This window comes from Theropithecus gelada, chromosome 16 (assembly GCF_003255815.1).
Source record: "Theropithecus gelada isolate Dixy chromosome 16, Tgel_1.0, whole genome shotgun sequence".
Lineage (NCBI taxonomy): Eukaryota > Metazoa > Chordata > Mammalia > Primates > Cercopithecidae > Theropithecus > Theropithecus gelada.
In genome coordinates, this window is record NC_037684.1 from 72,747,969 (window position 1) to 72,766,089 (window position 18,121).

Consider the following 18,121-nt stretch of genomic DNA (forward strand, 5'->3'; position numbering starts at 1 on the left):
TAGCAGGGCATGGTGGTGTGTGCCTGTGGTCCCAGCTACTCACTCAGGAGGCTGAGGTGGGAGGATCACTTGAGCCTAGGAGGTCAAGGCTGTGGTGAGCTGTGATCAAGCCACTGCACTCGAACCTGGATGATAGAGCAAGACTCAAAAAAAATAAAAAAGAAGTGAGATGATTTTAAGGCAAAATATACCTCTGTCTTCTATGATGTGTTTATGATCCAGTTGTTTTCTTACGGACATCTGGAAGCTGTCACCTCAGTATCACACTGTGCAATGGCGCGGTCTCAGCTCACTGCAACCTCTGCCTCCCAGGTTTAAACGATTCCCCTGCCTCAACCACCCGAGTAGCTGGGATTACAGATGCACACCAACATGCCCAGCTAATTTTTGTATTTTTGTAGAGATGGGGTTTCACCACGTTGGCCAGGCTGGTCTTGAACTCCTGACCTCAGGTGATCCATCCGCCTCAGCCTCCCAAAGTGCTGGGATTACAGGCTTGAGCCACCACGCCTGGCCCAATTAACTATTTTTAAGTCTACAACTCGGTGACATTTAGCACATTTACAGTGTTGTGTGTCCTCCACCTCTCTAATTCAAAACTTTTTTGCACCGCAGAGGAATGCGCTATTAACAGATCACCGCCTGTCGCTCTCTCCTGTCCCTTGGTGACTGGAATCTGCTTTCCGTCTCTATGGGTTTGCCTATCCTGGATATTTCATATGTGTGGAATCATATAACATGTGGCCCTTTGTGTCTGGCTTCTTTCTGCTAGCATGTATTTGTGATTCATCTGAGTTGTGTTATGGATTAGTATTTCATTCCTTCCTATGGCTCAGTCACGCTCCATTGTGTATGTAGACCACATTTTTCATCCGTTCATCTGCTGATGGACGTTTGGGTTGTTCCCACCTTCTTGGCTCTTAGGAATAGTGCCACTATGGACATCGTGTGTAATTCTAGGGGGACATGTTTTCATTTCTCTTGGATGTACACCTAGAAGTGAGCTGGCAGGGTCATCAAATCACTCTGCTTCACTTATTGGAAACACCATCTTTTCTTTTGTGGCTGCACCATTTTAATTCCCACCGGTGATGGACAAGCTTTCCAGTTTGTTCACATCCTTGCCAACATTTATTTTTTAATACCCCTCATAGTGAGTGTGAAATGGTATCTCATTGTGGCTTTGGTTTTCATTTTCTTAATGACCAATAATGTTTAATATTTTTTCGTGTGCCTTTTGGGCCATTTGTATGTTTGGAGAAATACCAGTTCACATCCGTTGCGTTTTTTTAATCGGACTGTTCGGTGGTTGTTGCTCTTTGTATGTACACATGCACATTATACAGTGTGAGCGTGTGTTGCAGTGTGTGGGTATATTCTGGATGCTGGACTCTGCGCAGATGTATGATTTGCAAATGTTTTCTCCCTTTCTGTAGGTTCTTTTTAGTTTCTTGATAGTGTCCTTTGAAGCACACGATCAGATGTTTTTAATGGTGATGAAGTCCAGTTTCTTTTTTCTTTTCTTTCTTTTTTTGAGACACTATCTCACTCTGTCACCCAGGCTGGAGTGCAGTGGCACAGCCACAGCTCACTACAGCCTCAGCCTCCCAAGCTGAAGTTGTCCTCCCACCTCAGCCTCCTAAGTGGCTGGGACCACAGGTACGCACCCCCATGCCTGGCTAATTTTTTGTATTTTGTTTAGAGATGGGGTTTCACCATGTTTCCAAGGTGATCTTGAACTCTGGGCTCAAGTGATCCTCCCGCCTCCGCCTCCCAAAGTGCTGGGATTCCAGGTGTGAGCTGCCGCCGTCCAGCCAAGTTTATCTTTTTTGTTGCTGGTGGTTTTGGTGTCAGATCTAAGAATTGCTCACCAAATCCGAGGTCGCGAAGACTTGCCCCTGTGTTTTCTTCTACGAGTTTTATACTTTTGGTTCTCCTATTTAGGTCTGTGATCCATTTGAGTTAATTTTTGTATACGGTATGAGGTAAGGATTTGTATGTGAATATACAGTTGTCCCAGCAGCATTTGTTAAAGAGATATCCTCTCCCCTCGAATGGTCCTGACGCCTTGTGGATGTCAGTTGGTTTTAGGCAGTGGGAGTGTTGCAGTGTGAAGGCGTCTTAAAGAAGGCCTAGATCTAGAAGGATTTACATAGTAGGCACTGGAATGGTGATCTATCTTCCCAGGGTAGAATTTTTGTTGTCAGCTATGTGTGTGGGCTGTTTTTCACGGAATGTCTCGGCCTTACTGTAAATTCTCATCACCCTTATTGTAAACTTGTCTCTGTCAGGATTTCTCTGTGATGTCCATGTGCTGGGGCTGTACTGCTGATGAACAGGAAGTGGCAAAGGGTTGATGGCTGAGCTCTGCGACAGCTCCCACAGGACTTTAACATCGTTGTTGGCATTTTGTGAATGTTTTGAGTAGGGCAGAAGGTAGCCTTGGGGAATCTTAAACTGCTATTTTGAGTTTCAACAGATCTGCTTTGGAAGACTTCAAAGAGCTACCACAGTCTAAGTCATAGTAGCTTAAGACATGAAGTAGAATAAAACTGTGATGTTCCAAGACTTCCCTGTTTATCTGGGGATGCACTTAAATTATATACTAACCTAACCATCACACAGCCCTGGGAAGCACTAGTGCGGTTGCTATCAGCATCTTACCGCAGAGGAAACTGAGGCTCAGAGGCGTGGAGTAACTGATGAAAGGTACACAGTTGGCAGGTGGCAGAGTGAGGGCTGGTGCCAGTTACTCTCAATCCATGCTCTTTCCTCTGTGCTTTGCTGTCTCCCAGGTGTCTGACATTGCGTGGATTTAAGTCCCACTCTCCCCCGCCTTTTTTTTTTTTGGGAGACAAGAGTCTGCCACTCTCGCCCAGGCTGGAGTGCAGTGGTGCAATCTTGGCTCACTTCAGTCAAGCCATCCTTCCACCTAAGCCTCCTGAGTAGCTGGGACCATAGACATGCACCACCACACCCGGCTAATTTTTGTAGAGATGGGGGTTCACCATGTTGCCTAGTCTGGTCTTGAACTCCTGAGCTCAAGTGATCCACTCACCTCAGCTTCCCAAAGCACTGGGATGACAGGTGTGAGCCACCATGCCGGGTTTCTCTTCCAGTTTCACACCTTTCTCCTTCTCAGCCTCCCGAGTAGATGGGAGTATGGGCACGTGCCACCATGCCCGGCTACTTTTTGTACTTTTAGTAGAGACAGGGTTTTACCGTGTTAGCCAGGATGGTCTCCATCTCCTGACCTCATGATCCACCCGCCTCGGCCTCCCAAAGTGCTAGGATTACAGGCGTGAGCCACCGCGCCTGGCCAACCCCGGTTGTTTTTAAATTGTTAAATGGAGACAGTACCTTTTTTCAGGCACTCAGAGGACTTTATCTCAGTTGCTTTTATAAATAAAATAATTAAGAGCCCAAGCTATTAGTCCTATTTTATTTTATTTTATTTTATTTTTTTTGACTTTTTACAAATTATTCCTTTTAACAAAGAAAGCAAAAGTGGATATTTCCATAAAATAAAGGTTTATGTTGACAATTAAAAACTGGACATGCACATGATTAGAAAGTTCAAACAACACGAAAAGGTATACTTCTCCTCGAAGGAAATGACTATGAACAGTTTCTTGTGACTGTTTTAGAAAATTGAAATTTATACATACATATTGTATCTCTTCTTGTTTGTAAAAAGAATATACTAGTATTACTATAATTTTTTTATTTTTATTTTTTGAGACAGAGTCTCATTCTGTTGCCCAGGCTGGAGTGCAGTGGCAAGATCTTGGCACACTGCAACCTCCCCTTTCCAGCTTTCAGCTATTCTCATGCCTCAGCCTCCCGAGTAGCTGGGGTTACAGGCGTGTGCCACCATGCCTGGCTAATTTTTGTACTTTAGTAGAGATGGGGTTTCACCGTGTTGACCAGGCTGGTCTTGAACTTCTGGCCTCAAATGATCTGCCCACATCGGCTTCCCAAAGTGCTGGGATAACAGGCATGAGCCACAGCTCCCAACCTATTAGTCCCATTTTATAGAAGATGCAGTTGAGAAACTGTGGTGGAAGACCCACCTTCAGGTAACTCTGGCTCAAGATGTCAATGAAGGTCATCTGATAAGAAACTATTTTCCCCCTGTCCTTAAGGTAAGAGTAGCAAATGCCGCCAATCACAAAAGTCACAGCAAGTTGCTGTCACATTCTTTATGGTGATGGTGTCAGGAATTCTAGATGGAGGGAAGCATAGTCACTCCGTGTCAGGTGGCCAGGACTGAAAATATCCAATGCAGTTGTACCAGTTGTAAATACCACGCAGAGAAGGTGGCAGAGGTCCCGATCCTGGAGTATTGGCTGCTTTGAAAAGTATGTGTGGGTTGCCTCTGTTTTTTAGACACCTCAGCCCTGGGTGTGAGCTGCCAAACACAGTGCATGCCCCTCACCTGCTCAGGATAGGAGACCCCACTGGACTGGCTTCCCCGCTTATGCATAGGAAGGTGCTATGGACAGTCAGTGTCTACAGAACCTCACTGTGTTTAACTCTGCCTTGCAGCCTTACCCTGTGGTTTTTAATTCAATCGGTTTCTCCTCCCTCCTTTCTCTCCTCAGCCATTGATCTGATGTACGGAGGCATCTACTGCTTTCTGTGCCAGGACTACATCTACGACAAAGACATGGAAATAATCGCCAAGGAGGAGCAGCGGAAGGCTTGGAAAATGCAAGGTTTGGTTCCACCTCAATTTACCTGCTTGATCCTGCAGTTCCCTCATATGCATCAAGGGCAGACCCAGTAGGAGAAAGAGAAGTAGCTGGGTGGGAAGTGGTGGGCTGGTGGGAACAGGCCCCCTACCTTCCCCTAGGGCCCACAGTGGAGTCAGCTGAAGCTGTGCACGGCAGGGGAGGGGGCTAGCGTCGAGGCATGCATAGCTGCCTGTTTGCCTGGGACCGCTTCCAAGGTGTTCCCTTGCAGGTCCCCCAGGGCCCGCAGCTGGGTCAGGGGAACAACTCCAGCAGTACTTAAGCTCTCCCACAGCACACCTGCAGATGTGGGGCTGAACCAATGTGGCGAGGTCACACCTCTCGGGGACAGGCGACTCCGTATCTGGACGTCCCTGAGTGGTTTGCCCTCAGCTCTGTTGAATTCTAGCAAGCGATCTCTTTGCAGTAATGTTATGTGTAAACATACCTCCTTCCTCCCAGGAGAGCAGACTATTTTCTGATCAGTTGTCGTAGAATCTGTTTTAAAACTCTGGACTGTTTGGGTGATGTTAAATCCATGTCAACAGCGTGAACCCACCACATGGAAACAGTTTCCCAGCAGCTCCACTGCACAGTCAGATCCTTGCAATCCTGTGAGCTGCCCTCGTGGCTCTTGCACCAGTGTGGGTTTCGCACTTGCTGTTACCTCTCTGTGGCCACACGCTCTGGTTATTGGCTGCACAAGAGGGAGAGGTGCAAACATTTGCTTTATCATTTATTTCGTCTTGGCTTCCCTGAGTTTGTTTGTGTTTTTTTTTTGGTTTTTAATTCTGACAGATGCTTGTAGTGGTTGACAGTGATAGCGACATAGTGGCAGGTGTGGTTTGCCCCAGTTGACAGGTGAGCATCTGATCTCTCCAGTAGCAAAGCCATCGCTGTTGGCAAAGGAAACATATGAACCTGACACCTGTTTTACGTTCTTGCCTTGATTACTCTGCAGTGAACACACCGCAGTGTTTTGAGAAGGGAGGAATAGCAACAGGGGCTGTTTCAGTGAGCAGAGTTACTTGTGTTTAATAAGTCTTTTCTGGAGCAGTCTTTGACTTGTGTTCCCTCTTCTCAGGGAACACTCTCAGAAATGTAATAACATTGTGACTAAGTGTGGGTGTATTGTTTTGTGCAGAGCATTTAAAGCACAGGCCTAAGAAATGTTTGTCCAGGATTAAAATGGAATTCTTCTAGAATCATTTTATAATTCCATCTATCCTACATGACGTGTCTTTTAAGGTATTTTGAAGTATTCATAAATGTTGGTTGGCATGGAACAAGTACCTCTTGAGTGCATAGGGTGTGCATTGAATGGAATACGATGCTGATTAGCATTTACACCACTCTCTTTGAATATTTTGTGGCACACACATTTTTAACTGTTGCATCTATTTTAGTTTGGTAACTCTACGCTGTGTTTATGCTATTTCAGTTTGCTGAAAAGTGCATGCTCTCTCCTTCAGTTTCACTTGTTTGCAGGAGAATCCTTCATGTAAGTTCCCGTTGGTGCTGATGCTGCCATCTGTGTGCTGAAGGATGGAAGACATTTGAAAAACAACTGTTTCGGCATTGGCTTTGGGGTAGTTTTGACTGGAGGTGCTGCTTTTCTTCTTGCAGGAAACGTAGCTCACATGCTCATGCCGTCTGTGAGAAGCTCCTTTAAGTGTTGTGTGTAGCCCGTGTCAGCACAGTCGAGTTTGAGAAAGCCGTGGTGCTGTGGATGTCGCCCACTGAAATATGCACCCTGACAGACAGCACAGCGCCACAGCTTTTATGCGTAAGCACACTTGATGTGAAAATGTAGCTAATAGCACTTGGAACTGTCCTTCATCTGCTTGCTTTAGGTGCTGGAGAGAAGTTTTCAACTTGGGAACCAACCAAACGGGAGCTTGAACTGCTGAAGCACAACCCAAAAAGGAGAAAGATCACCTCGAACTGCACCATAGGTGGGTGGAGGGCGTCCTCACTCAGCCGGGTTTCTTTCCGGGCTTTAAAAGTAAATACAGAATTGTGAGTTTCGTAAATCCACATGATTCTGTTGAAGCCCTGCATAACTGTCACTCATCGATGTGCTCAGCGACCAGCTCTTGAGCACCTGTTCTCTGCAGGGACCTGCAGTGGGCGTGGGGTGCAGAGTGATGTGTGGCAATGGCCCTGCCCTCACAGCCTTCGGTGTCTGTGTGGGTAAAGGGACTCAAGTTGATTCTGGCCAGGGTGAGGCTGGGCACAGTAATCTTCAGGGAGAGAAATGTGTGTGAGTGTAAGTGTTCGCTGAATTTTCTACAAATTGAGGGAATACCCTTTAGAACTTTTTTTTTTTTTTTTTTTTTTTTTTGAGACAGAGTCTTGCTCTGTCGCCCAGGCTGGAGTGCAATTCACTGCAGCCTCCGAGCAGTGATCCTGGGCCCAAGTGATCCTTCCACCTCAGCCTCCTAAGTAGCTGGCATTGCAGGTGCACACCACCATGCTTGGTTAATTTTTGTGTTTTGCGTAGAGACGTTTCACCATGTTTCCCAGGCTGGTGTCGAACTCCTGGGCTCCAGTGATCCTCATGCCTTGGCTTCCCAAAGTGCTGGGATTACAAGTATGAGCCCCTGCACCTGGCCCTAGAACATTTTTTTTTTTAATTATTATTATACTTTAAGTTCTAGGGTACATGTGCACAACGTGCAGATTTGTTCCATATGTATACATGTGCTGTGTTTGGTGTGCTGCACCCATTAACTCGTCATTTACGTTAGGTATATCTCCTAACGCTATCCCTCTCCCCACCCCACGACAGGCCCCGGTGTGTGATGTTCCCCTTCGTGTGTCCAAGTATCCTAGAACATTTTTAAAAAGCTGTTTTGTTTGTTTGTTAGGCTCCACTCTGACCTGGCCTGTTGCCGTAGAAACTATATTTGTGTAATTCTGTCAAAGCATACAATGGCCGAAGTGGGAGGGGGCGATGGTGGTGGACATTCTTCAATACCGTTCATGTAGAAGTGGCGTAAAAACTAAAAAATGCGATACCTCATCGTTTTCCGGCTTCTTGAATGAATGAATGAAAGAAAATGAGTACGTAGGGGTAGAGGAAGCCGCTGGGATCCAGCGGCACCTGTGGCTCAGCACACGGGTAACCCCGGCTCTCTGGCGACTTGTGTCCAGGTCTGCGCGGGCTCATCAACCTTGGGAACACGTGCTTCATGAACTGCATCGTGCAGGCGCTGACCCACACGCCACTTCTGCGGGACTTCTTCCTGTCTGACAGGCACCGCTGTGAGATGCAGAGCCCCAGCTCCTGTCTGGTCTGTGAGATGTCCTCACTGTTTCAGGAGGTGAGCACCATTGACTAATGCAGGGGAGCATTTCTGTTACTTTGTTTCCACTTAAAAAAAAAAAATTCAATAGGGTGGACCCTGATAAAGAAAGATACATTTAGAACCTTTTGTAGTAAGTTACTGTTTAATATACATGTCTATTGTGGAAAACACAGTTTTCCAAAAAGGGAAGACCTGACGTGATTTGGGGGGACGGGCTGCTGACTCAGAACGAGGAGGACCTCTTTGAGAGGCGTGTGGCAGAGAGTTCCCTGGCGGGTGACATCTGTCTCTAAAGGCGGGTGATTCTCCCCATTCCTCTTCCTCCCATGGTCTACCTTCCTGGCTCAGAAAGGCATGCATGTGCCACCCTCCTGCGCCCTGGTATGTGGGTCTTCTCCGCTGCCAGGCCTCTCTAATCATGCCCAGTCAGAGCCTCTGTCCTCATGAGCTACGTGCTACACGTTGGCAGTTCTTGTGGGCTGCATGTGTAGCATTCCTGTCCACGTCTGTCCCTGGCGTCAGAGCATGGCAGTGCTCAGGGCAAGGCGTATCACGGCTGCCGCCTCAGCCCCCACCGGCTCCGTGACTCAGACATGCCTCTCAGAGCTGAAGCAGCTCAGTGACCTCAACTAATAACCAGGCTGGTGCCTGTTCTTCAGGTGCCTTGCACAGCAGCCAGCCAACAGCCCTGGCCTGTTTCTGTTGGTAACCTCTGAGAGACGCAGCCATGCCGGCTCACTCGTGTATGTCTGGTCATTGGTCATTTTTGTGGAGTTGCAGAGTTGAGCTCTGCAACACAGCTGCAGAGTTGAGCGTTTGGACAGAGGCTATTCAACCTGGAAAGCGGAAATTATTTACTGCCTGGGCCTTTCAAAAACAGATTGCCAGCCTCTGGTTGCGCCTAAGCCATTTCCTCAAAGTACCTGCAATGTGCCATAACTGCTGGGGGCACGGCCCAAATAGGAGAAAGGAGGGGGCAGCTGGGAAGTTGGTGGGCGGTTGTGTCACTGACTTTAGTGATAAGCTCCTTGTGTTAGATTGTTTTTAGACTCAGGTTTGTTAAGGTGTAAATTACAGTCACATCCACCTTTTAGTGTATAGGTAGATGGGTTTTGATGAATGCATAGTTTTGTAACTGCTGCTACTCAAGATGAAGAGCCGTCACCTCCCCAAACTCCCTCATGCCCCTCTGAAGTCAACCCCTCGTCCCCAGACCCCGGCAGCCGCCGATCTGTCTTCGGTCCCTTGAGTGTCCTTTACCAGCACATCATACGGATGGATGCATGCAGGAAGTAGCCTTTCAGAATCTGGTTGTCCCTACTTAACATAATACTGGGTGGATTCACCCGTGTCTTGCGCGCATCCATGACGTGTGCTTTCGATGGCTGAGTTGGGTTCCATTATGTAGATGGGCTATGGTTGTCTGTTTCCCAATTCAGACACATTTGGGTGGTCTATGGTTTTGGGGTTTTTTGATGAGGAACAAAACTGTCATGAATTCTGTATTTGCACCGGCAAGACCCTTCTGTGGGTCTGATCTGGTGAGGAAGCCGTGGGATGGAAGGTGTGCTGCTGGGTCTGGGTCCTGAATGGAGCTGGTGGAGAGGATTGATTGGCTGGCAAGCCCTGAGCTCATTGCCATTAGCCTCAGAGCCAGAGAGTCCTGTGGCTGATGCTGGTGAATTCTGCATCATCACAGTGATGTGCTTCCCTTTGTGGCGGTGCTGGTGTCCATGGGCCGGAGTGGTTTGGCTGGTGCTTTGAGGAAACTAGTATTGGGCAAATCGAGTCACTTTTATTTGCCTGTGATCTCATAGTAGCAAGTCATAATTCATCTTTTAGGCTTATATGTGGAAAACTAGATGGTGGAAAGGTAAAAATTCATATGAGGACTCAAAAAGTCCAATGAGCCCAGATAAAAATAGACTTTGCAAAAAGTAGAAAAGTAAAATTGAACCATTTGTGTCAAATGAACCACAGCCAATGGTAGGCATCTGATAAAGGTTTTGATTGTGTGTACTCTGTGTTCAGAGTCTACATTTATTCCTGACAAGGTTTCCTTTCCCCACCCTGTGGCAGTTTTACTCCGGACACCGGTCCCCTCACATCCCTTATAAGTTGCTGCACCTGGTGTGGACCCACGCGAGGCACCTGGCAGGCTACGAGCAGCAGGATGCCCACGAGTTCCTCATCGCGGCCCTGGACGTGCTCCACCGACACTGCAAAGGTGGGCGCTGGGCTCTGTGCCCTCCACCAGCGCAGGATGTTTTCCTCGAAGGGGAAGGAAGCAAAGCGAGCATGTGCGCTCGTGCAGAAAGGGGCACAGGTGACACGTTCCATTGTTTTGTAGCCTTTGTTGTCATTTGTTTCTGAGGTCACCATAACTAATGACCTCAGAGAGGCTCCTCCTGGTTTGTTTTTAAGAGGCGAGGAAGTAGTTCCAGCAGTATGGCAGGTCCTCAGTGACCCATCACAGTGAACAGCAAGTTCTTGGAGCCCTCTTGGGCCTGTGCTTTGAGGTCCCTGCCTGCCTTGGCATTTCTGGGATCCTGTGGGTTATCAGGCCTGAGGCTTCTGGACATCCCCCAAACACAATCAGCCAGCCGTCTCCTTCCCCTTGGGGACTCTCCAGAAGGACTGGTGGTTGCTCTGAAATAGCCGGAGAGCTGGGACACAGGACGAGCAAAGCTTCTCTTGGGGTCTCATTGGGCCTGGGCCATCTCCCCCACAACATCGTCCCACAGCCTGGCCCCAGGGTGGTGCCCTTACGAGGTTCTCAGAGGTGTGTGCTGTTGATAGTTGGCGGGGGCAGCTCTTAGGGCTGGAGGTGGGAGGCTAGGACTGAATGACTTCAGCCAAGATCGGCTCCTCAGCACTCCTCACGGTGGAGATCCCAGTGTGAGAGACCTGCAGCTGAAGTCTGGAGGCAGAGAGACTGAGGGGTGATTCTCACACAGTGGGCTGGTCACTTGCAGGTCTTCCTAAAGCCCGTGCTGGCGTTTCTGATTCAGCAGGTCTCCGGGGTGCAAGGGCTGCTTCACTCCTACTCGGTTGCCAGCCGATGCTGATGCCGCTGGTTCAGATGCTACACTCTGAGAAGCCATGCCCTCAGCTAACAGGGCACCTGGTTGCTTGTGAGTTACCTGTGGCTTCTGGGCTGGCACAGCTAGTTGTAGGCAATATCCTACTGGTTAATTTTAACTTGGAGTCTTTTAGAGAACAGAGTCCTGTTCTGACAGTTCACCGAGTTGAGCAGCCTGGTGGGCTGGCCTTCCCATCGCTTCTCACCAGTCTCAGGGCTGTGCAGCCGGGGCTAGGCTCTTACGCACACCCTGTGGGTTCTGAGATCACAGCCCAGAAACAACCCACAGTTGAGCTAAAATGGCTGGTTTTGGTCAAATGTGACTGGGTTCTGTTTTCTTTTGGTGCTTTTTTTTTCCGCTCTGAAAAACTGCATGATCCTTTTAATCCTTACCCTAGAAATCAAATGAAAGTTACTTAGTGTTTAGTAGCTTAGGTAGAGTTTTGTTTCCTAGTATGATTTATGAGAGGAAGGAGCACTGTGGAAGTCGACTACGCTATTATCTCAAGCACCTAGTCAGAATAACGAAGAGCCTTCTGCAAGCAGCAGAAAGATGTTCTAAAAATCACTTGTTCAAAAATGCATCGCTGTTAAAATATTCATATGACCAAAAATGTGACAAAACCACTGACGTGCTTCTGACAGAATTCCCCTGGAAATGTCTGATGTCGGGTTCTTCTGTTTAGAAACGTGGTTGCCAGAGCCATTTAGCAAGTGCCTGGCCACGTGCCCTTGGTTACGTGCAGTTGTTTATCCTTTTGGCCTCCACGGCATCTTTCTGTTTATCGACTTTTGTTTTGTTTTCTTTTGTTTTTGAGTCACAGTCTCGCTGTCTCGCCGTCTCGCCAGGCTGGAGTGCAGTGGTGCGATCTCAGCTCATTGCAACCTCTGCCTCCTGGGTTCAAGTGATTCTCCTGCCTCAGCTTCCTGAGTAGCTGGGACTACAGGCGTGTGCCACCACACCCAGCTAGTTTTTCATATTTTTAGTAAAGATGGGGTTTCACTGTGTTAGCCAGGATGGTCTTGATCTCCTGACCTCGTGATCCGCCCGCCTCGGCCTCCCAAAGTGCTGGAATTACAGGCCGAGCCATCGTGCCCGGCCATTCTGTTCATCATTCTTTGCGTCTTCCTGTATGGATATTCTTGTCCCCTAACATTTTGTCCCATGAATTTGAGATCCCTCTCAGAAGAGTCAATGGCCACTCTCTATTCCACTGTCATGATTCAATGTCTTTGAACTGTGACATGTATACAGGTGGCCTCGTGCCCTGTCCCCACTGTCTAGTGAAGTTATTTAGAATATGTATTCCACGTATGAATTAAGTTCTGCTACTTAAGTTTCTTCTTTGCAGATTGCACACATGAATATGAATGAAGCGTGTATTGAATAGAGAGGATGTGAGTGGCACTTCCAGATGCAACTGACTGGAAGACACGCTGTCCCCTGGGGGCTCCAGCTGATGAGGACAGCCTGAGAGTGTCCTGCGGTGTCACTTTCTGAACTCGGGGCACCATGCTACCTAGTCAGGGAGCAGGGTTGTATGGGGCTTCCCCAGGTGTACCTGGCCCACCGTATGTTCAGCTGTCTCACTGGAACAATATTGATTCAATCATTCTTCGTATGAAAATGGGAATCAATTACCCTGCTCAGTCATTGGGCATTAGGTGGGTTTTCTTGGCGAGATTGAAGCTGTGGGGCTCTTAGGGAATGAGAAAAAGGAACATTGAAAATCCAAGTGCTGTAATTTCTCATCACATTAAAATAACGAGGAGACCCTCTGCTAAAATGAGGCATGTCCTCACGTGGCCTTTTAAAGCACCGGCCCTGGCTTCCCCAGGCCTCTGCAGGGTGAACTGCTCTTTCCTTAGAGACTCCCCATCTTTGGGGCGCGCAGACGCTAATCCCAGAGCCGTGGTCTGTCCCCAGGTGATGACAACGGGAAGAAGGCCAACAACCCCAACCACTGCAACTGCATCATAGACCAGATCTTCACAGGCGGGCTGCAGTCAGACGTCACCTGCCAAGTTTGCCAGTAAGTGAGAGGCTGCGTGCTCGGCAATGTCAAACCCTCTGGGGCCGTACTGACATCTTCCCAGTCTCCAGAGCTGTGTGTGCTCTGAGAGGTCTTTAAGGAGGCTGCAAGAAAAATGATTAACAGCTGCCCTGAGAGTGAAGGCTGTGGGGTGGGGGTGCTTCCTCTTGCGGAGGTGTCGCCTTGGGATGCGAGCCCTTTGTGTTGAGGTCTTGGCTGTTGTCCACAGCCAGCAGTGTGTTCTTGGAAGCTTCCCCCATTTCTCATCTTACAGTCCTTGACCAGGGACCAAGTAAAATAGCCCTTTTCAAGAAGGCGTGGCTCATGCGTGATGGATTGTTTGCATACGTGCTTCAAAGTGTGTTGGTATTTTATGGTTTCTGGTTCCATTTTCTCTGATGTAGTGGCCCTGATTCTTCTCGGGTGTGGTCTCTGCTTAGAGCCCCAAGCGTTGAGTGCAGGGAGAATCCACTGCTTTATTAGGTCAGAGGGACCCTCTCATCCAACCTCAGTGCATGCTGCTGGTATTTTTTTTTTTTTTAAGGCATGGGGTCTTTTTTATTTTGCCCAGGCTGGCCTTGAACCCATGGGCTCAAGCGATCCTCCCTCCTTAGCCTCCCAAGTAACTGGGACTACAGGTGTAGGCCTCTGTGCCTGGCTCTGTTCTTTACTCCAGTTGAAGTTTTAAAAACCCTGGACGTGATGCGCCGAAATTTTTCAGAACCCGGAATGGATCGTCACTTCTAAACTGTTTAAGACCAGCAAATATCGGGAAAGGCCAGTGCTGCCTGTGTCACGGGGGCTGTTTTCTATAAGGAGCGTAGACCGTTAGGGGCCTTGGCTCTGAGCATTAGAAACCGAGTTTGCTCTGAGCAATTTGGACCTTCTCGCTGTTCCTTAACTGCTGAATTCCATTAGCACGAGATTGTCTCAAGATTTAAATCCCATGTAAATATCGAGAGTAAATTTCCCAGTCTGCGAGTTTTTGTTTTTTGTATTGTTAAATAAATTTCTAGCAAGGAACTGGCTTTGTGAAATGCAGCGTTGAAAAGCCACACTGTGAAGTGTGTGGAGGTCTCCAGTGTCACCTAGGGTCACAGGCCCCAAGTTCTAGATGCAGCTGAGATAGACCTGTGGATTCAATTCAGAGCCTCTGATGGGACCCATGAGTTTATCCTCCTCCTAGGTCCCTCAGTGACTGTGATGGTCTCCAGACTGGGAAGCCCTTGTTTGAGGAGCGCCCCTCGCCTTCCGAGTTCACACACGCCCCTCCCCAGGGCCACCTTGGGAGTTAGGACACGTTGGGTGTGAGCACGGCTGCTCTCGCTCCTGCCCCATCCCACCTGAGTGTCACTGCAACAAAGGGCACAGTGAGGAAGGGATGTGGGAATGCCCCCCCCCCCCCGGCTGCCTCGAGCTGGGTTGGTGTCAGTCCTCACAGCCATGTTTTCCCTCTGCTTCCAGTGGGGTCTCCACCACCATCGACCCCTTCTGGGACATCAGCTTGGATCTCCCCGGCTCTTCCACCCCGTTCTGGCCCCTGAGCCCAGGGAGCGAGGGCAACGTGGTAAACGGGGAAAGCCACATGTCGGGAACCACCACGCTCACGGACTGCCTGCGACGGTGAGAGGCCTGCACCCACACGGCCAGGGCGAGTCTTCTGGCGGGAAGGCTGTGCTCCATCAGGACCAAGGCCTGGGCAGAGGACAGAACCTGGGCAACGATGCGGCATTGCCTGGGTTGGCTGCAGTCTCTGGTGCTAGCTCGTCCTTTGTTTTGACCAGATGACTCGATATTTCTGTCCCCCAGCTTTGCACAGCACCAGGTGTCAGTGTCAGCATCTGCTATTCCAACCTCCGCATGTAAATGTACCCAGAGCCAAACTGGATGCTCCCTTAGCCCTTGTTCTAATCACCTACCCTGGAGTATGAGCTGAGACGCGCCTGGCCCTCTCCCCATGGTCCACAGCCTTCTCTGCACATGATTGAAACTTAGTTGTGATGTTCTGTACTCTTAGGGCCATTTTTGAAATTGTGCATGTACTGCTTCATTTGGGATAAGTAGCAATATTTACAAAGTGATTTTTTTTTTTTTGGGAGGGGACAGAGTCATGCTCTGTCGCCCAGGCTGGAATGCAGTGGTGTGATTTCTGCTCACTGCAGCCTCTGCCTTCCAGGTTAAGGTGATTCCCCTGAGTAGCTGGGACTACAGGTGTGCACCACCATGCCTGGCTAATTTTTGTATTTTTAGTAGAGCGGGGGTTTTACCTTGTTGGCCAGGCTAGTCTCGAACTCATGATCTCAGGTGATCTGCCCGTCTTGGCTTCCCAAAGTGCTCACAGGCGTGAGTCACCACAACTGTGAGTGATTTTTTTTTTTTTTTTAAATGTATTTAAGTAGCTGTAGCATACAATTGTAAAAGACAGGAGAAAACCTTCCTAAACTTTGTCTATTGTTTTATAGTCTTTATTTGCATCAGTTAAACGTAACGCAGAAGAGTCCTTGTTGAGTGGAAGTATCCCTTAGAAGAGGTACAAGCCTTTGGTTTCTGTCTGGCTGCATAGTCAGCAGGACCAAAGTTGCATGTTTATTTTATTTTTTGAGATAGGGTCTTGTTCTGTCATGCAGGCTGGAGTGCAGTGGTGTCATCATAGCTCACTGCAACCTCGATCTCCTGGGCTCAGCCTTGGTCTCCTGCCTCGGCCTCCTGAGTAGTTGGGACTACAGATGCGTGCCACCATGCCTAGCTGATTTTGTGATTTATTTATTTATTTTTATTTATTTATTTTTGAGACGGAGTCTCGCTCTCTCTAGAGTGCAGGCTAGAGTGCAGTGGTGTGATTTCGGCTCACTGCAAGCTCCACCTCCCAGGTTCAAGCAATTCTCCTGCCTCAGCCTCCCAAGTAGCTGGGACTACAGGTGCCCGCTACCATGTCTGGCTAACTTTTGTATTTTTAGTAGAGACGGGGTTTCGCCACGTTGGCCAGGGTGGTCCCAAACTCCTGACCTTAGGTTGATCCACCTGCCTTGGCCTCCCGAAGTGCTGGGATTAGAGGTGTGAGCCACACCATGCCAGGCCTTTTTTCTTTTTCTGTAGAGACAGAGTCTTGCCACATTGCTCAGGCTGGTCTTGAACTCCTGAGCTCAAGCGATCCCCCCACCTTAGCCTCCCAAAATGCTGGTATTACAGACATGAGCCACTGTGCCCTCCTGAAAGTTTGCATGTTTCGAATTTTGAAAGCATCAACTTTGTTACCTTGTTAAGTCCACATAATAGAGTATCATATTTTTTAATTTGGAAAATTACCTCAAATAAACAATGAAAACCAAAACCTTTTTTTTTTTTTTTTTTGAGATAGAGTCTTGCTCTGTCGCCAGGCTGGAGTGCAGTGGCGCAACCTCGGCTCACTGCAACCTCTACCTACCAGGTTCAAGCGATTCTCCTGCCTCAGCCTCCCACGTAGCTGGGATTACAGCGCCCGCCACCATGCCCAGTTAATTTTTGTATTTTTAGTAGAGACAGGGTTTCACCATGTTGGCCAGGATGGTCTTGATTTCTTGACCTCGTGATCCTCCCACCTTGGGGTCCCAAAGTGCTGGGATTACAGGTGTGAGCCACCACGCCCAGCCAACCAAAACCTTTTTAAAGAAAGTCTTTGCAGCTAAATTAAATTTAATCATAAATTCCAATAAAATGAAAGCTTTGCCAAAACAGCAGGCCATGAGGGAGACACTTCACAAACTACAACGTGTAGAAAGCCTGTGTTGTTAGGAGAGACATGATGTGGTGCTGGCTCCCAGGAAGGTGGAAGAGAGGTAGAGTGTGCCCTTCCCCACTTTGTATTGCAAGCAAAGGCTCCTTTTCAAGTCCTTTGGAGAGCAGATCACAAAGCTAGCAACGAAACAGGTGCAGCTTTGCCCAGAGGCCCCCTCATCTTGCCCTAGATAAGATGGCAGAATTTCCAGAGCATAAACAAGGGCTTTCCATACCTGGTTGTGAAAAGATTGAATTTTTTACTGGTGTTTCAGCTTCAAAATTTGGCGTGCGCTTTGTTGAATCATCTGTTCCATGTGTTTTGTCAGTGGCAGCTGACACCTGTGCCAGACACGCTTCTGATGCAGCCCTCCTACCTCCTGCCTCTGCACTGTCAGGAAATTACCTTTCCCAGACTTCTTGCCTCGCTTTTTTTTTTTTTTTTTTTTTTGAGATGGAGTCTTGCTCTTGTTGCCCAGGCTGGAGTGCAGTAATGCGATCTTGGCTTCACTGCACCTCCGCCTCCCGGGTTCAAGCGATTCTCCTGCCTCAGCCTCCTGAGTAACTGGGATTACAGGCATGCACCACGTTGCCTGACTAATTTTGTATTTTTTGTAGAGGCGGGGTTTCTCCATGTTGGTCAGGCTGGTCTTGAACTCCCAACCTCAGGTGATCCGCCCTGATCAGCACTTTGGCCTCCCAAAGTGCTGGGATTACAGGCGTGAGCCGCTGCACCTGGCCAACCTCTCACCTCTCTACATTAAACTGCTTGTGTCGAGATCACATACAGTTTTAAGAAGCCATTAGGTACCTTTTACTCTGGTCCCCCAATGGCGACCTCTTCAGCCCTGTGGTGCGATGCCCCTGCCAGGATTCACACATGCATACAGAAAGTACCCAGCATCTCCATTGCCTCGCTGCCCACCACCCGCTCCGGAACCCCAGTCACCCCGTATTTCTCCATTTCCATACACCTGACAATTCCAGAATGTCATGTCAACCGAATCATGTAACAGGGAACCCTTTGAGATTGGCTTTTCTTGTGCATCCTAATTCTCGGGATGCATCCAGGGTGCAGCTTAGGATCAGTAGTTCTTTCCTTTTTTGCTGCTGACTCATATTCCAGGGTACAGTGTTCCACAGTTTCTTTAATTATTCACCCATGGGAAGAAGCGAGGTGTTTCCAGTTTTGTGACTCTTACGAGTAAC

At 48.5% G+C, this 18,121-nt stretch overlaps 1 protein-coding gene across 3 annotated transcripts in view; it reads left to right on the forward strand.

Moving 5' to 3' along the window:
* USP22 (ubiquitin specific peptidase 22) overlaps positions 1–18,121 on the forward strand; it is a 44,042-nt gene that overhangs the window by 17,463 nt on the left and 8,458 nt on the right. Inside the window, exons 3-10 of one of the 3 annotated variants that reach the window (XM_025361236.1) lie at positions 4,605–4,718; positions 5,010–5,057; positions 6,327–6,338; positions 6,587–6,688; positions 7,890–8,059; positions 10,124–10,271; positions 13,054–13,159; positions 14,624–14,782. In XM_025361236.1, the coding sequence (XP_025217021.1) occupies positions 4,605–4,718; positions 5,010–5,057; positions 6,327–6,338; positions 6,587–6,688; positions 7,890–8,059; positions 10,124–10,271; positions 13,054–13,159; positions 14,624–14,782 (859 nt within the window). Of the gene's footprint in view, positions 1–4,604; positions 4,724–5,009; positions 5,058–6,326; positions 6,339–6,546; positions 6,689–7,889; positions 8,060–10,123; positions 10,272–13,053; positions 13,160–14,623; positions 14,783–18,121 lie in introns of all 3 variants that reach the window. The other 2 variants (XM_025361234.1, XM_025361235.1) reach the window with 2 other exon arrangements.